We start from the raw sequence: 23,796 nt of genomic DNA, 5'->3' as shown, positions 1-23,796 counted from the left end.
ATGGGGGTACTAGCTTGGCCACATGTGAACATGGTACAAATCTGGCCACTCTATGGAGTGACAATCCCATAGAAATGGCTCCAGAAATGGAAATGGACCAAATGGTGACATCCCCCCAGCTTATAAACAGTTGACCTCAATTGAAAAGCCTCAAGATATTCCTGCAAAGGCTGCGGGTAATCAGTAAAATAATCCTCATCTACCCACTTTGCATCAATGGGTAAGTAGTTCTTAAATTTCACAAGGTATCTCCTGGAAAGCTTTTCATGTGGTAGCTTTCTCTCCTTGTGAAATACAATCTACTCTGGCTGGAGGATCTCCTCAAGCTCATCAATCTTGGGCGGATCTTCTATGACAGGCTCGTCCGGATCAGGCCCCACATACTTCCGCAAAAGACTCACGTGAAAAGCATTGTGAATCTTCCAATGACTGGGCAAAGAAAGCCTACAGGACACTTCATTGATCTTTTCAATCACTTTGAAGGGTCCATAATATCGAGTAGAAAGCTTTGGATATGATCCCTCTCCTCCTGGCCTCTTCCAAAGCCTAGCGTTCTCAAATTTCAGCAATACCCAATCACCATCCTTGACTTGCATGTCCCTTCTATGCTTGTCAGCAGCCCTCTTATGCTTGTCTTGAGAGCGTGCAATGGATGTCCGCATCTAAGCAAAGGCTACATCCAAGTCACACACATACTCATCGATTGCAAAAATCTCATCGTTTGTACGAAGGATAGGTGGCAAGATCACTCTGCCATAAATAATCTCAAATGGAACCTTTCTCGTGGAGGCATGTACTATGTTATTATAGGCAAACTCTACAAGTGGAAGATACTTCTCCCACGCACTCTTTTGATCTGCCACATAACACTTCAACAAATCCAACAAAGCTCGTAGTCCTGGGATCTCTATCCCCAACAATGGACTTAGGCATACCATGACGCTTGAATATGTGAGCAAGGAAAAGCTTCACCATATGACCAACTTTAATGGTTGTCTTGATGGGCAAAAAGTGAGCTTGCTTGCTAAACCTGTCAACTATGGTCCAAATAGCATCATTCCTATGTTGGGATCTATTGCACAATCATCAAACATAAACAAGACAGGCTGATCCTTGATTTGTCTCCAAGCTTTGCATACCACCCTCCCTTTGCCATCATGCTCAGTGTTACCATCGGGAATGGCATGCACATTTGCCTTGGGTGGCTTGTCCTCTTGCTTTTGCTTGCGGGTAGGGCATTGCCTAAACATGTGCTCTTTACTTCCACAAGAAAATTGTTTCTCCTCTTTTGCATATTGCTCCCTTTTCTCGGGGGTCAAGCCAAACTTGTTCTTCTTGGGTACAATGTCCTTGGATGAAGTATTTTCAGCTTTACCTCCCATTTGGGCTTTCAGAAAGCTCTTTTTAGGTGGCTGTTCACCTTTTTGCAGGTTCGGGACAGCCCTCTCTTTGCCCTTAGAACCTCCTTGATCCTGCTTAATTTTAAGCACCAATTGCTCCGTAGCAAAAGCAAATGCTATGAGATGTTAAAGGGTGTGTTTCGGATGCAATTCGATGCCCAAACGGCAAGCTGGTTGCAACCAGGAGATTCCTTTTCTTTTCATCTTCGGAGAGTTGCATAAAGAGAGTAAACTCAAGTAGGACTTTCAAAAATTTGTTGACATATTGTTGCACACTCTCATTGTCTTTTTGCTCAAGTCTATCCCACTTTTGTGTGAGAGTTTGCTCCACATTTGACAAAAATTGGGCATAAAATCTGTCCTTGTACTCTTTCCAAGTGCAAATGGGATCTTTGGTGGTCTTTTCAGTGTTCCACCAATGGGCAGCTGTCCCCTTCAAAAACATGCTTGCATGACGAATTTTAGACTTCTCAATGAAGTCCTCATCACTGAAAGCAATGACGAAAGCAAGCACTTTGGAGACTTCATACTCTCCATGAAAGACATCAAACTTCACGGACTTGTCTCCTGCCTTAAACTCTTTGAGCTTTTTGGGATGTGATTCATGTTCTTCACTCTTTCTCTTTTCCCTATCCAACAGGGTAGCCCTATCTACATGGGCTTCATAAGCAACCAAAGATGTTTCACAAGGTACCATGGCATGTACTCTATGAATCTGTGGCCCAGAAGGATGTGACTTCCTTGAATGATGCAATGTCTCACCACGAGATAACTCAATGGGCAAAGTCTTTCGGCTTACATGCGGACCACTCTCTCCATGATAAACATGCTTTGAATCCACAAGGGCATCATGTCACCCACTAGCTCCAACATGCACATATCTGTTTCCTCCTGTCCCATGAGGAGTAGATGCATGGTGAGAAGTGACGGATACCTCTTCCTTGTGTATGAAAGACCTCAACCATTGAGATGCTTGGTCTCCATGCTTCAAACGAGAAGGATTCTTGAACATTAACTCCCCATCCTCTCCTTGAGATCACTCTTCCGAATGAGATAAGAGAGTGCCAACTCCCTTGACTTCTTGCCCACTTCATGAGCCATAGACTCAAAGGTCATATCCACCATAACATCAGCTTTCCTTGCTTCAATGACACTTTGTACATGGGGATCTTCATGCAAAAATTTCAGCTCTTGCTCCTTTGCTTGCAAAAGCTTCTTCATTCAGGTATTCAGCAAAGTACACACAGTTTGCAGCATCTAGTCGACTCCAGATTAAGGACATGAAGTGAATACAACTAAAATAACCATAAGATTTTTGTCGATGAAGAATCGGTTGTCGGAGTAGACCAAATCACAAGCAGTCTCCCACCTTCACTGGGTAAACACCCGCCCCTCACTGGTCTTTCGGGATAGTGCACCAACAGGCACGCCCATACTACCGCCTTGCAGGGTGAAACACCGCGGAGGGAGTGATACTTGGTGCTCCCAAGTAAGCTTTGCTCCGACCTTTTCCTCATACCCCAATGACCTTCACTGGCTCCTCTAAATGTAAGGGCGCGGTCAAGGTAATCACAGGAAAGATCACCATCTCGGTGGCCTTCCATGGTGAAGGCAACTGGGGGTGATGCTTGCCAACACAAGACTTGTAAAACAACATTTAAATTTATTATTATCTGAATTTGGAATATAGAAACAAGTACCTGGATAAATATTTAAATTCAAATCTCAGGAGAGAAGACCGTCCCCTTTTAATGTACTCCTAATTGGTGCAAACAGCAGGTACAGGTGTGGTAGCCAGTAGGTACAGATGTGACAGCCAGCAGGTACAGTAATCGGGTACAAGGTAGCAGCCACATGTACAATAGGCGGGTAGAGATGCAGCCGGCAAGTACAGAACTTCAGCTCATAGGTGAGTACAGTACTGCAGTAGGTACAGATCACCAGGCAGGTGCTGAATTGCAAGCGGATACTAGATAGCAGGCGGGTACTGAACTGCATGCCGGTACAGATGCAGCCAATCGAATGTGAGAAGGCGGGTACTGTTGCAGCAGCAGCCAGGCGGGTTGGAGGAGACGGGTTCAGGGCAGCAACCAAGCGGGTTGAAGGAGGCACCTACTTTTCCATCAACCACCCCCCACTTACCATCCACGTGTGGGGAGGATTTCTTCCCATGCAGTCCTTAATCTCAAGTTTGATTAGACCTTAATCAAAGGTTAAGTCTTGGGCACCCACAATAAAAGGTGTCCAGACAATATTTTAAATATGTGTGAACACCCAACCTTATAAATATTAAGGTTTACATTACTTTAGGGATTTTACATTTGAAAAGGCCAAAAAGGGCAATACTTACCACTTGTTCACATGTCACATCAACTTGTCAGCAAACAGCACACCCACAGTACACTGCGGGCGTTCCCGTCCAATGTACTAGCACGTCATAGCAAGCAAACACACGAAAACAAGTCATGCGAAAACAAGTTTATGCATGCAAACATGAATGCATGTGCACATGTAATGGACGAAATCTCCCTTTTATGAACTTGTACAAAGATTTCTTGTCGGGCACAAAACTAGCGCAACAAAAATGTGAAGTCCTTGTTTTCCTATGGAGTGACAGTCCCATAGGCAAAACACAAATCCTGGCACGCGCCTTTCTATGGAGTGACAATCCCATAGACAACGCTCGGCACAGATACCAGTCCTACCATGGAGTGACAGTCCCATGAGTAAGATGAAATCCTGGTCATATACGGGTGACAGCAAACAGGCTCCCGTCCATATGGCACAATACCGATCACACACGGATGGCACAAAACTGGTTCCCGTCCATGTGACACAAGATGACTGATCCTTTCACATGGGACACTAGCCTAGCCACATGTGAACATGGTACAAATCTGACCGCTCTATGGAGTGACAGTCCCATAGAAATGGCTCCAAAAACGGAGGTGAACCAAATAGTGACACAAACGTTTCCTTGTAGGAAGCGCGTTTTTTTCAAGCAATTTTTTTGACTTTTTTTTTTGCCCCAAATCTAACTTCGAATTAAAAAACACTAGTTTAATTACATTTGGTCGAGACATGTCACATACATGTTTAAAGTTGAAACTTGAAGTTTTGAACTTTAAAAGACCAAAGAGTCAAGACTCAAGATTGGAGTTATAACTTATGAACTTATGAACGTTTAAACTTTAAACTTTAATTTTGAAAGACAAGGAGAGACTTGAGTTATGAATCATTATCATGCTTAAAGAGATTAGAGAATACAAGATAATCATGAAATGTACTGAGTACTCATGAATCTAAAATCACAAAATGGGAATCTTGAATCCTGAATCCTAACATAAATAAGGACGAAGCCGCAACATATTAACAATGAACATATGTCATACATAAAAATGAGCCACTAGTCTGTAGATACTGGAATGTGGCATACAAAATGTGACTCAGAGTCAAGACTCGAACTCTGAGCTAGAATCATCTCCACCATGGTCACAGTCATGCAAGTCCTCCTCACTAACACTCCAATCACTAATGCTGGCCTCTCCCTCTTGCTCGGGCTTTGCCTCTGCCTCTGCCTCTGCCTCTGCCTCTGCCTCTGTCTCAAGGCCCCTGCCCCTGCCCTTGCCCCTGCCTCTGCCTCTGCCTCTATCCCTGCCTCTACCCCTGCCTATGGTGCCGGTTCTCGTGCGAGTCTAATGTGCAAAAGAGGCTCTCTCTGCTACAAGGAAAGCCCACACTTCATCTTCTTCGTCACGAGGGTGCATTAGCTCCTCCATGCGAATCTCACCCTTGAAAGTGTCGGGATTGATCTCATTGATTGCTTTCATTTTTTCCCTCTTTCGAAGAAGCTTCAGATTGGAATTGACAAAGACAAGACGCTTCAATTGTGCAGGCAACAAGCAATTTCTTTTCTTTGTGTGTATGGCCGCAAACAAGCTCCAATTTCTCTCACAAGCGCCGGAGGAGCAATCTTGTGAGAGAACCCTCATAGCAATGCGATGTAGCTCGGCACAGTCACCACCATACATCTCCCACCAACTGACAGGTTTAAGCTGGGCACCTCGAAGACTACCTCGTGGTGAGCCAAAATCAACATCATGCATGTCGCGAAACCGAAGAAGCTGGGTCTCGAGAAGATCTTGCGTTACTGGGTCTCTCTCCACTTTGGTGGTGTACTCTCTCCATCCCACATTTAGCTCGCGATCATGTCTCTGAGCATCTTGTCTCCAAAGTGGATACAAGATGTGGCTAGCAGCATGAATTGGACGATGAAACCAATCCCATCGTGTTTTCAATATCTCCTTGATTTCATCCATTCTATTGACATAGAAGTTTAGAACAAAAGACAATAAATTAGAATCTAGAATACATTATAAGAAAAAAGACTCTAGAGTCAAAAGCAAAGAACGACTTACGTCCTACAACTTGCAAGTAGCATACCTATCATCATCAAAGAGGTTGCTTGCATTGAAGGCCGCGCCCACCTTCTCCATGAACTCGTAGATGAGGCCCATGGTGCATCCCTCCGAGTCGCTAAGGCGTAGTGCTACGATCAATGGCTCCATGAATGCTACAATGCACTCCGCATCATGCCAAAAGACTGCCTCAAAGATGAGATCCTCAAATCTTTTGCCCTTTTCGGTGCGGCTACCATCCCATGAGATCCATCTGTCATCCGTAATCATACGCCGCAAACCACATCGACATTTTACCAATTTTTGGAGGACAATGAAGAGGTAGGCAAAGCGAGTACTAAAAGGCTTTGCGAGCTCCGTCTCACAATTTGCCCGATAGATACCAAGAGCTCGTTGCTTTCTTGTCCAATAGTTTACCATAAACTCGACCTTCTTCACCGCATCCGCCACCCATGGTATGGCTCCCACATCTTCAATTAGAAGATCAATCGAATGCGAAGCACAAGGAACCCAACTGATTTGTGGATAGTCTCTCTCCACTAGTGCGCCGGCAGCCTTGCAATTGGATGCATTATCTGTAACTGCCCGCAACCACATTCTCGCTTCCCACTTGTTCTATTGCTGCCTTTAGATGCCCATAGATAAATTCAGCTGTATGTGCCTCCTCCAAGCCATCTATGGTAGTCAAGAACATGGTGCCGAGACAACAAGAGACAAGGATATTTAAGAGAGGGCGGCGTTGGCTATCCGACCACCCGTCACACATAATAGTACATCCATACCTTGCCCATGCCGCCCGTATTGGTGTTAGCTCCTTCTCAATGTCCATGACCTCTACCTTCAATTCTTTGGTGCGAAGAATCTCATATGATGGAGGCTTGAATGCGGGCCCCGCATCTGCCACCGCACTAAGCATGTGTAGAAAAGCCGGCTTGCGAGCATGGTCAAAGGGCACATTGCACTGGAAGAGGTATTGCCGAACTCTTCGTCTTGTATTCTCATGCTTGATTTTGGCCCAACTTTGTTGAAGAGACTTCTTTGGCACATTTGGAGGTGGAGGGCTTGTGGTGAAAGATGGATGTGCACCACCGCTATGTGGATGAGAAGAGGTTGGAGCTCGAGAAGAACCGGCAACTAATGATGCGGGAACATCCCGTTGTGGTGAAGTCTGGGAGGAATCTATGATGGAAGGTGCCCTACCTTGAACCTCAACTCGGGCTCTCTTTCTGGAACGAACAACACTTGGATCTTCACCCAATTTCTGAATGACATCGTCGGCAATGTCGTTGGGACACACATCAATTCCCTGGCCAGTAATGTGGAGAAGGTGAGCTCTACCACACGGTGCACTGCCGGTGTAGACAATGTTGCAATGCTTGCACCGCCAATTTTTGTCAGCCTTGTTCTCGATCACTTCATCCCATACCGCTAATTTCTTTCTCCCCATGTTGCGTCTCACATGAGTGCCGCCGCCCGTGTAGCCTGTAGGTAGTAATAAGTACGCGTGTGTGAGTGTGTGTGTAGATAGTATGTAATATGTATTGAGACTCGAGAGAGAAAGAAAGAAAGAAAGAAAGAATGTAAGAGTCAAGACTCAAGACAGAGAGAATCTTCAATCGAGAGAGAGAGAGAGAGAGAGAGAGAGAGAGAGAGGGAGAGTATGTACTATGAGAGAGAGAGAGAGAGAGAGAGAGAGAGAGAGAGAGAGAAAGAAAGAAAGAAAGAAAAAAAAGATTTTATTAACGTCTTCCAAAAGACCGAACTCGGCCTATGAGACAAATCGGAGTACCTGTATGGGGTATCCTCTGTCATCCCAACAAAATGAAAAAGTACTGAATAAAAAAGGTGAATTTGGGTGTGCAGGGGATGGAGCTCTATTACTAGGAGAATGCAAAGCTATATGCATGGAGTATACAATCATGATATGCAACCTAGCTAGCTCCATCCTGTACCATACTGGGGGTATAAAATGGTATACATCAGTGAAGGGGGTGTCCACAGCTCCCTGAAGAACATGCCTGGGTGTGCTCTGAAGCGAGCTAGTCGCTCCGCACCCTCTCTGTGATACTGAGCTCTGATCTCTGTCATCTCTCTCTGGTATAGGCGTGGTGTCCGAAAGCCAGGTGTCCTCTGTCTCCTGCGGGCTCTAAGTGTCTCTGCTCTCTGGAGAGTAATTCCCTGCCGTGTAGGGGCTGGGAGGGGTATGGATCTCTGAAAAAATGTAGTAATCTGTGTCTGTCGCCCCCCCTCTGGAGCTGTCTGAGCCTGTAATAATGTCTCTCTGTGGCGCTGTATGTCTAGAATGTATCTCCCCAGTATGCGTTGGTCTGCTGTCTCAAAGATCTGGCGTAGGGAATGTGGCTCTCTGAATAAAATGGGATATCTCTCTCTGATGGCTGTATATGCTCTGCATCTGCATACATAATGCTCCTCACTCTCCACCTCCTCTCTGCACAATCTGCATACCCTCTCCTCTCGGGGGATCCGTGCTGCTCTGCCAGTCTCAATCTCCAATCGGTGTGATGAAACTCTGAGAGAGAGAGAGAGAGAGTGAGAGAGAGAGAGAGAGAGAGAGAGAGAGCTTCGCTAGAAACATGTACACAAGAGAGAGAGAGGGTGGAGGGGAGAGAGAAGAGATGAGAGAGGAGATGAGAGAGAGAAAGAGAGTATATGAGAGAGAGAGAGAGGGAGCTTCGTGAGAAATGTGTGCACACGAGAGAGAGAGAGAGAGAGAGAGAGAGAGAGGGAGAAGGGGAGAGAGAGGAGATGAGAGAGAGAGGGGGTGAAGGAGAGAGAGAGAGAGAGTATTGTGTGAGGTTGGGCGTGCAGGTTCGAGAAGCAACAGAGCGCACGCGGATCCCAAAAAAGCCCAGGCGTAACATTAAACGTTAGCCTGCCAAATTTTTTAATTAAAAAAAAACCTCACGTTTTTTTTCAAAAGGATGTTTTTTATGCAAAAAAAACGTCCCGTCGAGTGTTTTATAGCTGCTATGGTGCAAATTGACACCAAAAAGATAGCACGCCTAGCTGCCCTGTACTTGTGTTGCCTGTACCTGCAAGTGCACCTGCTGGAAACCCTACTGTACCTGCAAGTACACCAGCTGGAAACTCCTGTTCCTGCAGTACCGGGGCTGGAAACCCTATTGTACCTGCTAGTTCACCTGCCAGAAACCTTATTGTACCTGCAGTACCTGCTGAAACCCTACTGTACCTGCAGGTACACCTGCTGGAAACCCTACTGTACCTGAAATAACGGCTGGAAACTCCTATGTACCTGCTGAAAGCCTATTGTACCTGCAAGTACACCTACTGGAAACCCTACTGTTTCTGCAGTACCGGCTGGAAACCCTACTGCACCCCTGCTGGAAACCCTACTGTACCTGAAGTACTTGCTGGAAACCCTATTGTAGCCGTTGTACTTACAGTACTACCTACTGCACCAGATGTACCGGTTGTGAATCGACTCTGAAGGTACCTGTTTGAGTACCCACTATTGAAAACTGTGCACTAGTACATGTTTGTGTACTTGTACTTGTACTTGTTCGTGTGCATGTACCTGTTTGTGTACTTGCACCAAGGAGGCTTGAGCCACTGTCTCTGTAAGGGTGTGGGCCAGGCTCTGGTACAAGAGCGCCTATTTGTGCGTGGTCTCAAAACGACAGTTTCTCGTTCACTCCCCTCTAGATGCATGAGACTGGTGGCCAGGCTACTTTGACTCATTCGACAAGTCCAGCATTGACAATCTACTCCAACACACTTCTGTTTGGGTAACCTGTCTTCATATTTGCATTGCATTGGATTATCTCGCTGGCAAGCCCTTGGAACTTTGTACAGCCCATTCGCGGCCCCAGTGGTGGGGTATTATGCAGCACTTGTCTCTTGCAGATTATCTTATGCAGTGATGTATCTTTTAGTTGTTTTGTGTATTGTGGGTATTACAGTTTAAGTGTTGACGCGCGTATTGTTCACCCGATGGTGCCGAAGGACAGTTACACCTAGCTAGTGTAGTTACAATTAATGTGGGAATAAACCAGTGGTAGGTGGTTGTGTAAACTAAAACTCTAGCATCTGTAAGCTTAGATTCAAATACAGCAGCTCTAGTGTGTGTGAACAACTGCTAGTGTGTGTGAACAATTGCTAGTGTGTGGTTTCCTTTGTGTGTAAGAACCACCTCTTCGAAGGATCTTATGTAAGCAATGACGTGTAAAGGTGACAGACACCTCTTAGGGAAACTTGGCAGCATGCCTTGACATGTGGCATGTGTAGTGGTAGCATATGCACACACCTTGTAAAGGGGGGATTTCCTATAAAAAGGACCAATTATCATAATACAAACATGCTTTCCACGACTCTTTTATTCTTCCCCTTTAATCCCCAGATAATCATATGTTAAGTGTGCTGATTATCTTGTTGGTCAACATCAATCTCTCTCTACACTCGATCGTGCTCTTGTTCACTCTCAACTGGGACCAGCTCTTCCCACATTCCCACATTCTCAATAAGCAACCAACAAAAATTAAAGATGAACAGATCCAAATGCCATGTCATCATGCCACATCATATCACTAGTTGCTCTCCATAGCCAGGGGCAGAGGTTACCATGAGAAAGAGTTGGTTGAGGACACACCAAAATAGCATTCGTATGCTTACACTAAGCAGAGGTGCTCATAATCTCATCATGGACACCGAGATAGGATATTGTATTTCTAAGGCCAAGCTTAATGTGAGCTGGCATTCTAACCAATGTGCCTTTCACACCAATGTTTTCCACCATTGCAAAAAGCATTAATTGGCAAGTGGGGATGCAATGTCTCAACCGGCTTAGCAACAGCTTCTCTCAAGCAAGAAAATTAGCATGGAACCTTCTTGCCAACACCAAGTCTTGACCACTATCGTGCTGATCCTCCGTACAAAGGTCAAAACACCTTACCCCAAACTGAGCATTCAAATTACAAAAGCACTGAATAAACCATGCTGACATGATTTGAAAATCAAGAGTCGTGACAACACGTTTCCAATAGAGATACTTACCCAACTCGCATGCCTTCTTCTATATCTGTGGGCGAAACCTTATCCCCTAGACCCACAACAAACTGCAATGAAACAAGCATCAGCACATTCACAAAAGACTTCCGTGCTTCTCAAAAGAGCAAAAAATTTGATAATCAGAACATTACCTTTGCTATCTGCTTCACATTTATGACATACTTTGAGTCATCAGCCCCAGGATTTATAATCTTTGTGCATCGAGCAACCTACAACAGAATATATAAAAGGCTTCAAGCACACCTTTCACCTTTCAAAGGAATTTTCATAATAAAAGCACTTAAACCAACCCCAACCCTGTCCCATGCATGTAGACAAGCACGACTAAGACTTCACACAATTTACATGCCTCTATACTGCCACCTAGGTCATGGAGCAAGAAAACCCTGATTTAAGAAAACCAAAGGTCAGCTTCTGAGCAGCTGGTCTGCTACTATCCAGTAGAAAGGGGCCAGTGAAGGGATCCAACAGCGCATCATTCTCCCATTTTTTCTGATCACATAGAGCAGCGATAGATTGGCACCATGGGGCACTAAGAAAATTCAATCCTCTATTCTCAATTGTATTTAAATGTATTTCGCTAATAGGGCAAGACCTCAACTTAAGCTGAGATGGCATTCTCTCTATTCTGTTCTATTCTATTCTATGCAGACGATATAGTACTACTGTCACACACAGCAGAAAAGTTGCAGACATTGCACTCTTCCTTAGAGGAATGGGACTTGCATGTTAACCTTTACAAGACGTAGGTCATGGTCTTCCACACAAGTTATCAAGGACACAAGAAGACATTTTAACATAAGTAGAGAGGAGAACACATACCTTGTAGTTGTATTCTCAGGCCCTAAATTCCTCATGAAACCAGCAGAAGTGTCAAGTCCCCATGGATCTCCTCGTAGAGCAATCCTAATGCACGACGTCCCATACCGCCACGAAGCTACCCTCGCGGGCCTCGAGACTGTTGCCAGCCTCGGCTGCATGAAGCAGGTGCACGTCTGCACCCTAGACCCAGGCTCCTAACCATAGAGCTCTCGCAAAGACTCACAAAACTCTATGACCAACTGATTAACCTTGGCTACCCTTTTATAGGCTATTGGCCGCTCACCGGACGTCCACACTTAGGGTGCCCGCCCGTCAATCTATCCCTAGCCTCGCTCGCCAATCAACTTGCCTAGCTCCAAGCTTCCCCAAGCCTCGAAGCTGGTCTTGTGTGCGTGTTGCACACGGTAGATACACTCTGTGCACATGACATACTTCCCTTCCTTTAAAAGCTCACTCTTGAGCTCAGTAAAAATCCAGGGTAGTCTCTCTAAAGGGTGGTGTCCTCCTCAACACGATCCTTCCACTTGATCTTGTATTTCGTGAGTAGCGTATGCCGCAATCGTCTTTCAGGAAATCCAAGAATCTTTTCCGGTTCGTGTGGCCCAAATGTTATATCCTCGACATCTATGACTTCTTGAGAAGTAACTAAGTGGTCTGTTTCACCCAGTAGCTAACTGGTTTGTTTCACCCAGTACTTCCTTAAGTCTAAGGACATGAAATACAGGCAAGTCCAATTCATATGCAACTGAACCAATTACGCGTGCAGGGGATAATTTCGGACATCGACCCGTCCGTAAAGTCTCGGAATCTTTCGAAACTCGCAAATACACCATCGTTCCTTCAAAGAGCTCTCTCGGTGAACGATGTCTATTAGAATAAAATATGTCTCTATCTTGAGCACTTCTAATAGATTCCTTCGCAACTTGTAACATTTCTTGCATATCTTGCAAAAAAGTACGTGTTGCATCATGCTGGAGTCCGAAAAATCCCATAGTAACAAGTGATCTAGGTTGAAATCCGTACATAAGGATAAAAGGACTAAAACCTGTACTTGTATGCTTAGTACTCTTACATGCAAAGTCTAACATAGAAAGATAATCTTCCCATGTACCCTGTCTTTTGCAGACATATGCACGAAGCATGTTCTCCAAAGTCTGATTCACCCTTTCAGTTTGGCCATCAGATTGAGGATGATCTGAGAAACTCAGATTCAAAGCTGTTTCCAACTTCTCAAAAACAAGCCTCCAAAAGTCACTTGTAAACTGACTATGTCCTGCGGTAAACCATACAGTCTAAACAATTTCTCGATAAACTACCTTGCTAATTGCATAGCTGTAACAGTCTTCCGTGTAGGTAAAAATCTAGCCATTTTTGTCAAGAGGTCCACCACAACCCAAATAGAATCGTAGCCTTGACGTGTGCTTGGCAATCCGAAAATCAAATCCATGGAAATACTTTCCCACTTATTATATGGGATTTGCAAAGGATGCAACATCTCAGCCTGTCTAAAGCGTTTAACTTTATTTGCTCGATAAATTTGACACTTGAGGACATAATCTTCTACATACCTTTCATCTTTGGCCAATAGAAAGTGTATTTCACTAAAGCTAATGTCCTGTGTACCCCAAGGTGTCCAACAGAAGGAGCGTCGTGACACTCCTTAAGAATCTTGGACCTAATGACCAGGACCTGTGGTACACAAATTTTGTTATTATGAAACCGTAAACCATTCCAAATCATCCACTGGCCTCCCGCAGCCTGAATGGTAGGCTACTCAGTCACTGAGTCTTGGCCAATCAATGAGCTTCACTATTGGATCCTCTGCCAATATGGACCAAAATAACTATCAGTCCTGCAAAGCCCTATCAATGACTGAAATAAGTCAGTGGAAATATCGGTGAACGATAAAGTATTCACCTCTCTGATCCGACTAAGCGCATCTACTACACTATTCATGGACCCCTTTCGACAGCTTCTTGCATTAACTCCGTCCATCTAGCTTTTCATCCTCTCAAATCATCCACATCACACACATACTTGATTGACTGATGATCAGTCAATACCAATTGACTGATGATCAGTCAATACCACAAACTTGGAGCCATATAAATAATGCCTCCAAACCTTGAGAATATAAATCACAACATAAAGCTCCTTCTCGAGGGTTGGCCAGAGAGAAATAAAATGAAATGATATATTAACGTCCTCAAAAGGCCAAAATGACCTACGAGACCAAAAAGCTTACAACAATTGGTGGATCTGATACAATGTCTGTGTAAGAAAAGCTAAAACAACTAAACAACTAACTGAAACTGAAACAACAACTATGAGGAAAAGTAAGGTACTAGGAGCTCCTAATGGATAACATCTAGGAAGGAAAACTTAATCCGTGACAGTCTGTAAGTGGTGTGAGGCAGCTCAAGAACACAGGAAGGCCACTATAGCTCGCCGACTCACCACCTTCGGAACACTCACATGCACAAGGGGCACCACCAGCTTCTCTAGCTGGAAAGAAAATCAGTAGCAGACCAGACCTTTCCTCATATCCCTACTCCTATACCCTCATCCATTCACCACTATCACACACCACAAGCTCAAATCGAAAAGCAAGACACTTCTATTGCTTAATCTGCAACTCAATCGGCGGAGTACAGAGGGAACTTACAATTGTCCAAACACAAACACAGAAAATAGTGATAGAAGCTTGTCGACGAGCTCCAGCCTGATCACATCAGCAGGCGAGCAATCACACAAAGACAAGTTCACAACTGCCACCACTTCTGTTATTAACACATCACACACTCCCTCTCATAGCTCACACAGCATCACTTGCCTTGCAATCTTGCAATAGATTTGTTTCCCTTGTCTGTGGCTGTAGCAGCCACAATCACCTTCAGGCTTTCAGCCTCCTAGCACACGCTACCCCAAACACCAGACAGCTTCTCCTGACGGCAGCCGCTGCACAATTCACCGAAGAAGCCTCCTGATACAAAGCGGGCACCTTCCACGCTAGACAGCCACAATGAACAGCCACAGGCGGCTCCCCCAGTCGCCTCTTGTCCCTTAGAGCTCGCCAGTAGCCATACGCAAAAGCCTCCTGTCCTCTGGCAATTCTCCCCGTGTCAGTCAGCTGTGCTACCCATTTCTCTGCTGCGCATCCAACTGCTGCTCTGCCCACAGTCGCCTTTGCTACCACACACGGCGCCCTCTGCGACTTCACCAAGGCGGCCTTTAATCCCTCACACGTTGGTCATCTACACGACCACCGGTGCCAGCCCGTCACCAGTCCTTCTGCAGCAATCACGACGTCCGCACCCTCTCTCCGTGTGTTGCGAAGAGCAGTTACGCCAACCATCAAAAAACCTGGGACCCTTCCTTTTCCTCCTTTCGCCTTCCGGCCACCGTCAACCCACTGGCTCCCTCTTTTTTTGCGGCCACTCTTCTCTTTCTCTCCAATCGGCTCTCCCTCGTCTGTGCAAGGCCCTCTCTCAAGGTGGCTCCCTTACTTCGTCTCGCCTCTGCAGCAACTCCACCAGGCGACCGACCGCATAAGCACCCGCCCCCACTGGCTCCTTTCTCTCCTGCTTGTGGCTGCACACTGCTCCCCAGCTAGGCCCTCCTTACCGAATCCTCAGAGAGCGACCATCACGATTGCTTTTTTTCCCCCAACTTCTCTCACCAGCATCGTGGTCTGCAGAATCTCCCTCCAGGCGGTTTTCCTTGTTCTGTACCTTTTCGACCCTCGCCAACCGCTTTTTTTCTTCTCACTAGAGGCTACCATCTCTCTCTCTCCTCCCTTCTAGACGTCGAGGTGGCGGCCCAAAAAAACTTCCAAGTGGCCATTGGTTTTATTGGCCACGTGTATTATGTATTTTTATTTATTTCTTAAAGCTTCAAAGCCTCAAGAATGGCCACATTTTCTTCTTTATTACCTTACTTTCCTCAATTTCACGTGCGGCGCCCATACGTCCAGTACAAGAGCTGCCCACAGCCACCATCATCAGCATCTCAACTTACCAAACATGACCAATTCAGTCGGTGCCTTGCTTTTAGTAATAACCCGCACACCATATTGTTGCCGTAAAACTTCCAGACTCCAGCATCTGCTCCCAAAAAAAACACGTGCATACACCAGCTTACTGCAAAACCACCCGGCCTGTACATTTGCCAGGGCATTCAGAGCAAAGTTTATTTGCAAACCACACGTTCCATATGTACACGGACTCAAAACACCTTTACAGAAAAATGCCTGACATACTTTGCCCAACCCCCAGCCTGCTGAATCATTCATGATCAGCAGTAAAAAGCATTTCAAGACCTAAATCCATATCCAAAAACTGTCCTTCATCTGAAATCGCATCTTCAGACACTGCATCCTGTACAATCATCATCAAACGTGCATAATACTTCTTCAGCCTGTATCCATTTACCCTGGAAGCATGTAAAGTCCCATCTAAATCTGCCAATTGATAGGTACCATTTGCAAATCCTTGCATCACCAAGAAAGGTCCCTCCCACTTAATTTGAAACTTCTTATGAAAGGAATTATCCAGCATGTTATTATTACGTAATACCAAATCATCCTTCATAATTCCTTTGCTTTTAATTTTTTTGTTTAACTTCTCGAGCGTCCTCGCCTGCATATCTTCATAATGCTTCAAAGCATTATCCCTGTTCAGCTGTGCTTCTTGTAAATATAACAGCCGTTCTTTAAGGGCATCTTTAGGTTCTTCCAAAAGCTTCTCCAACATTTTAAAGCTGGTATCTCCACCTCAATAGGCAATAAAGCTTCTTTCCCATAAACAAGATGAAATGGAGTGAAACCCGTGCCAGTCTTAATTGCTGTCCTGTATGCCCACAAGGCAGCAGGCAATTCCAGATCCCAATTCTTGCCTTGTTGCTCTGTCACCTTAGATAAAATCTTGATCAATTCACCATTGAAACGCTCATTCAAGCCATTACACTGTGGATAGTAAGGTGTGGTAAAACTGCGACTGATCTTCATCTTTGTACACAAATAGTCCATAAGCTCTGCTCTAAAACCTACAACAGATATCCTGATATACAAATTTTGCCACCTCCTTAGCAGTAATTTGTTTCACTGCCTTTGCTTCCGCCCATCTAAAAAGGTAATCAACTGCAGTCAAGATGTAGCACTTCCCTCAGCTAGTAAAAGGCAATGGTCCCACAGCATCAAATCCCCATTTTTCAAAAACATCATAAGCAAGAATTGTCTTCCTCATCTCAGGCTTTAATATCCGTCTACTGTGAGCTTGGCATTGTTTGCATGACCTGCACCAATGATTAATATCCTTATGTACACTTGGCCATACATAACCTTCCTGCAATACCTTATGCAAAGTAATCTTTGAGGCAAAATGTCCACCGCATGCTCCTTCATGGTTTTCCTTAAGAATTTTGTAGATTTCTTCCTTCCAAGGTATCCGTCGCATTATCAAATCAATTCCCTTCAAATACAAAGCATCACCAACCATCACATACCTTGCAGCTTTCCTGATGAAACCATATTTTTTTGATTTGTCAATACCATTAGGAATCATCCCTGTTAACAAAAACTCCTCAACATCCTGTAAATTCTCCCTGCCACAATAAAATGATGCATGAGCTTTAAGAACAAAAACTTCACCAATCATTCCCTGGGCTGCTTCATGAGCCTCCTCATTATGGCCTCGATCCACATGCTTAAGACTCCAAGCTTCAAATTCCTTCAACAAACCTTTAATCTTGAAACACATTTCTTTGAGTAACACATTCTTTGACTTCCAAACTCCTAATACCTGTTTTACCACAAGCAATGCATCTCCTCGACGAATGTGAATCCTGTGTACATCATGCTTCAAACATATTTGCAATCCAACTTCCAAAGTCAGATACTCCGCTTCATTATTGCTATGTGCATCCACCTTAATACCCTTCTTAAAAACAAGGCAACCCTGTGGATCATAAAGCACCAAACCTCCTGAGGCTGCATCATGGCTTTTCCTGTAAGAACCATCAAAATATAATAAGTGTGCATTCACCAACTCAGCAGCATCCTCAACTGGCTTCTTGATGGTCTCTTCCTTAATAAGAAGAGGACTCTCCTTATATGTCAGTAGATCAGCTAAGGTAGCCCTGGTACTCTCTTCCACCAAGAATGAGAAAGTAAATTCCTGCAACTCAATCACCCACTTCATCATAGCCTTAGATAAATTTGTGCCATTTATCAACTGAGGCAAAAAAGTGTAGCTCGTCAAAAACACAAAGGAGCGAGGCAACAAGTAATGGCGGAACCGCCTACATGCATACATCACACTAACCATAACAAGTTCCACTTCTGATAACAACCTTTCTCTGGCAAGTTTTACCCTACTAGCACAGTAGACTGGTTGCATATAATGTGATTCTTTCCCTTTCTGTAACAGCATAGCTCCAATAGCATCTTCACCCACTGAAGGATTGACATAAAATACCTGTTCCCAATTAGGCGCCTGCATTGTAGGAATAGCTCCCAACACCTCTTTCACTTTTTGAAAAACTACCCCACACTCCTTCGTCCAATGCAAAGGATCATGCTTTGCTGCTTGCTGCAAAGGATATAACAACTGTGAAGATAGAGAGATGAATCGAGCCATATACTTCACCTTTTGCACAAAAGTAGCCAGTTGCCTTGTATTCTTTGGTGTAGGAAGAAGAAGAAGAGACTTGACTTTATCAGGATCTGGATCAATACCATTCTCTGAAACAACATGGCCCAAGAGCTTCACTCTCGGTTGAGCCAAAAAACACTTTTTTGGATTTAATTGACCACCACACTCATCATAACGCTGAAAAACTGTAGCTAGCTTATCACAATGCTCTTGCCTGGAGCTGTATATACAAAAATCATCAATAAAATCCTTCACAAATTTGTTCAAAAAAGGAGATAATACCCAATTTACCCTTCTCTGATAGTAGGCTGGCCCATTCATCAATCCAAAAGGAAGAACTTTGTAGCAGAAACACCCCCACGGTGTAATGAAAGTCGTCTTACGCTGATCTTCTTCTGCAATCTTGAACTAGAAATAACCTGAATACCCATCACAAACACTATACCTTTCATATCCAGCTACAGTATCTAAGATCTCATCCAAAAAAGGTAGGGGGTAAGGATCCTTCTTTGTAGCAGCATTCAAAGGCTTGAAATCCACACATATACGCCACCTGCCATCCTTCTTTGGACTCACCACTGTAGGACTTACCCACTCAGCTGTATCCACTGGTGTAATGAAACCTGCACTCAACAGCTTATTAACTTCCTCTCTTAGGGCCTGCATTTGTTCTCGTCCCATCCTACGAAGCTTCTGCCTAACTGTTTTTACACCTTCTTTCAATTCAATCCTCAAGTCTGGCCCTTTAAATCCTCGAATCTCCCTATAAGAGGTGATAAACAATTCTGGAAAATGAGACAGCATATTAACATATCTAACCTTTTCTCCACTCGAGAGATCCGGACTCAACATTCCTTCAATCAGCTCCTGCTTCTTCACTTCTATCTTTGGCTGCAGTAATTCCTCGATCACTTCATATGACCCCAAAGTGTCTTCTCCCTCAGCACCCACTTCATGCACTTCTTTATCTTCATTGCCTTGTTGCTCTGATATTAGGAAAGCCACATCTGCCTCTTCTTCACTAGAAGCAGTAGTCGATGAATCCATCTCCGATTCAGAGGTACTGGTGGTAGTTTCCTCTTCACTCGAATCCTGTGGCCTCTCCCACACATCATTCAAAGATCTCCTACTATGCATCTCAAAAGATTTTTTATTCCCCTGCTTATTATGCAAAGAAATGGTCCCATGCCTCCAATCCTGTACTGCACCACCACTAGCAACCAGGGTCGTCCAAGAATAATTGGAAAAGCACCAAGACCCGCAGGCATCACATGAAAATCTACAGTAGCTTTGACATTAAAAGCTTCAATTTCCAATTCCTTTATCATACCAAGACATTTTACCTTTTGATGATTAGCCATCCTGATTCGAAAACCAGAAACCCCAGACACCCTCAAGCCTGACTGCTCCACACATGATTGGGTAATCACACAGATTTGAGCTCCTCCATCTATATAAGCCTGACCAAGGTTCCTACCTTTGCTCCACACCTCCACAATAGGGCAAATATCTGGAAGCTCTTCTAAAGATAGTACTTTGACTGACCTCTTCTCTGACTCCTTTTCCATTGGATTCATAAGTCCCTTCCATTGTCTTCTCAATTTTGGCACCATCTCCACCAACTGTCCAAAGGTGATGTTTGCCTTCCTGTTCACCAAATCAGATTTCAAGTCATAGCTGGTTTGCCCATCCCCCCCAGTGGGAAGTCTGACACCTGGAACCTTCTACGAGGCTTCCGTTTCCTTTTGGCTTTCACATCTTCTCCTTCCTGCTGCTTCCCCTTCTTACGGCTGGGCCCAGCCACACCCTTTCCTTCTCTTTCATCTGTTGTGCGCTTGCCAATAGGCATCACATCCCCTTCTTCTCTCACCTGAACATTCTCCAGAGTAACAACATTCATGACCTTTGTCTTCCCCTTCTCCTCAGCTGTGATTCCACTGGGACCTGCTTGATCCCTGATATCAATACCATAATCATTTGACCTGTCAGGTAACTGTGAAGGTAGTGGGTACATATCACCACCCATTCGCTGAGGCTTATCACAATCTGTACTCAGATGACCAAGCTCACCACAGTTCCAGCATGTAGGTATGAAACGACGGCCCCTACCGCGACCACGTCCATACCCTGCTTGTCCATCTCCCCCTTCATGATTATTGCCTCTGCCTCTACCACGTCCACCACCTGTACTTCCCATTCGCTGAGGCTTATCACAATCTGTACTCAGATGACCAAGCTCACCACAGTTCCAGCATGTAGGGATGAAACGACGGCCCCTACCGCGACCACGTCCATACCCTGCTTGTCCATCTCCCCCTTCATGATTATTGCCTCTGCCTCTACCACGTCCACCACCTGTACTTCCCATTAAATTTAAGCTCAAATTCTTCATAAGATCAACCATCTGTTTCATATCCTGTCGCAATCCCTCATCAGAACCTACAGGAACCATAGGTACTCCTTGACTAGCTTGTGGCACCATCTGCATAGCTTGGGCTTCAGTGGGCTTCATCCTCTCAATCACTGCATTCATGGGTGTAGCCTCCACTCTACGAATCTCCGGCTGTGCTACAACTGGAATCATCCCCAGCTGATTCATCCGTTGCAGCTTCCAATCTTTTGATTTAGCAATTTCCACCGCATCCTCATAAGACCTGGGCTTCTTCAATTCCACTTTCCAGCGAATCCTCCTCTTAAGCCCGGCTACAAACTTGTTTTTCTTCATCATATTAGGAGGTACCTGGTCTTCTCCTAAAGCCCTGCATAGAGTCTCCCATAGCAAAGAAAATTTCTTGACATAATCATCAATAGATTCCAACTCACCTTGTGTCAGAGCTTGCACCTCATGCCAAACCTTGTCGGGGTCTTCTACCTTCTTGAACCTGTTGCTAAGTGCTGTCTTTAATCCATTCTCAGTCATATCAAGATGTGGAACAGCAACCCTCAATGACTCCTCATAAGCCCTGTACCAGGTCCTTGCATCCCCTTTCAAGCAAATGCTCAGTAGCCGCAACACCTGTACCGACTCATTAATATGGTTGCTTATACATGCAACCTCCATCCTTTCAAGGAAATCAGCCACATCCTCATTAGGGCTACCATAAAACTCTGGATAAGACATCATTTTAACCCCCAAACTTCACCTCAATTCCCAAGAAAGCACCTTCCCTAAAACTCTCAACTCCTAGGGCCTACACCCTAGTAAACTAAAGATAATACCAGAGCTATCCTCAGTCAGACAATGCCTGAGCAATCCTCAGTGGGGGCACCAGAAAGATGTGAGGCAGCTCAAGAACACAGGAAGGCCACTATAGCTCGCCGACTCACCACCTTCGGAACACTCACAAGCACAAGGGGCACCACCAGCTTCTCTAGCTGGAAAGAAAATCAGTAGCAGACCAGACCTTTCCTCATATCCCTACTCCTATACCCTCATCCATTCACCACTATCACACACCACAAGCTCAAATCGAAAAGCAAGACACTTCTATTGCTTAATCTGCAACTCAATCGGCGGAGTACAGAGGGAACTTACAATTGTCCAAACACAAACACAGAAAATAGTGATAGAAGCTTGTCGAGCTCCAGCCTGATCACATCAGCAGGCGAGCAATCACACAAAGACAAGTTCACAACTGCCACCACTTTTGTTATTAACACATCACACACTCCCTCTCATAGCTCACACAGCATCACTTACCTTGCAATCTTGCAATAGATTTGTTTCCCTTGTCTGTGGCTGTAGCAGCCACAATCACCTTCAGCCCCCTAGCACACGCTACCCCAAACACCAGACAGCTTCTCCTGACGGCAACCGCTGCACACTTCACCGAAGAAGCCTCCTGATACAAAGCGGGCACCTTCCACGCTAGACAGCCACAATGAACAGCCACAGGCGGCTCCCCCAGTCGCCTCTTGTCCCTTAGAGCTCGCCAGTAGCCATACGCAAAAGCCTCCTGTCCTCTGGCAATTCTCCCCGTGTCAGTCAGCTGTGCTACCCATTTCTCTTCTACGCATCCAACTGCTGCTTTGCCCACAGTCGCCTTTGCTACCACACACGGCGCCCTCTGCGACTTCACCAAGGCGGCCTTTAATCCCTCACACGACGGTCATCTACACGACCACCAGTGCCAGCCCGTCACCAGTCCTTCTGCAGCAATCACGACGTCTGCACCCTCTCTCCGTGTGTTGCGAACAGCAGTTAAGCCAAACATCAAAAAACCTGGGACCCTTCCTTTTCCTCCTTTCGCCTTCCGGCCACCGTCAACCCACTGGCTCCCTCTTTTTTTGCGGCCACTCTTCTCTTTCTCTCCAATCGGCTCTCCCTCGTCTGTGCAAGGCTCTCTCTCAAGGCGGCTCCCTTACTTCGTCTCGCCTCTGCAGCAACTCCACCAGGTGACCAACCGCACAAGCACCCGCCCCCACTGGCTCCTTTCTCTCCTGCTTGTGGCTGCACACTGCTCCCCAGCTAGGCCCTCCTTACCGAATCCTCAGAGAGCGACCATCGTGATTGCTTTTTCCCCCCCGACTCCTCTCACCAGCATCGTGGTCTGCAGAATCTCCCTCCAGGCGGTTTTCCTTGTTCTGTACCTTTTCGACCCTCACCAGTCACTTTCTTTCTTCTCACTAGAGGCTACCATCTCTTTCTCTCCTCCCTTCTAGACGTCGAGGTGGCGGCCCAAAAAAACTTCCAAGTGGCCATTGGTTTTATTGGCCACGTGTATTATGTATTTTTATTTATTTCTTAAAGCTTCAAAGCCTCAAGAATGGCCACATTTTTATCTTTATTACCTTACTTTTCTCAATTTCACGTGCGGCGCCCATACGTCCAGTACAAGAGCTGCCCACGGCCACCATCATCAGCATCTCAACTTACCAAACATGACCAATTCAGTCGGTGCCCTGCTTTTAGTAATAACCCGCACACCATATTGTTGCCGTAAAACTTCCAGACTCCAGCATCTGCTCCCAAAAAAAACACGTGCATACACCAGCTTACTGCAAAACCACCCGGCCTGTACATTTGCCAGGGCATTCAGAGCAAAGTTTATTTGCAAACCACGCGTTCCATATGTACACGGACTCAAAACACCTTTACAGAAAAATGCCTGACCAGTGGTAACACCCCAATGCCCATCAAGTGTCTGCAATGAGCAAACCGCTCCGGGGGCAAACTCTTTGTCAACAGATCAGCCGGGTTGTCATCCGTATGAATCTTAACAAGCTGAATTTGCTTGTTCTCTATCACCTCTGATGAAGTGATACTTCACATCCACATGCTTCGTCTTTGCATGAAAGACAGGGTTCTTTGCCAACTGGATGGCACTCTAACTGTCAGAATGCAACAATGGAATATCCCCTGTATAACCCAAATCAACCACTAACCGAGATAGCCATAATGCCTCCTTGCAAGCCTCTGTGGCTGCAATATACTCGGCCTCTGTAGTAGATAAGGCAGTG

At 45.3% G+C, this 23,796-nt stretch overlaps 1 protein-coding gene across 1 annotated transcript in view; it reads right to left on the bottom strand.

Moving 5' to 3' along the window:
- The window catches only part of LOC147602940 (26S proteasome regulatory subunit 7-like), a 114,184-nt gene that overhangs the window by 25,853 nt on the left and 64,535 nt on the right, over window positions 1-23,796 (bottom strand). Inside the window, exons 4-5 of the mRNA XM_086797390.1 lie at window positions 10,996-11,073; window positions 10,850-10,911 (exon numbers count right to left, since the gene is read on the bottom strand). Coding sequence (XP_086653516.1) covers window positions 10,850-10,911; window positions 10,996-11,073 — 140 coding nt within the window. The remainder of the gene's footprint in view (window positions 1-10,849; window positions 10,912-10,995; window positions 11,074-23,796) is intronic.

This window comes from Cibotium barometz, chromosome 65 (genome assembly GCF_041138505.1).
Source record: "Cibotium barometz isolate CiBa-2024 chromosome 65, ASM4113850v1, whole genome shotgun sequence".
Classification (NCBI taxonomy): domain Eukaryota; kingdom Viridiplantae; phylum Streptophyta; class Polypodiopsida; order Cyatheales; family Cibotiaceae; genus Cibotium; species Cibotium barometz.
This window is presented reverse-complemented; position numbering and strand designations above follow the sequence as displayed.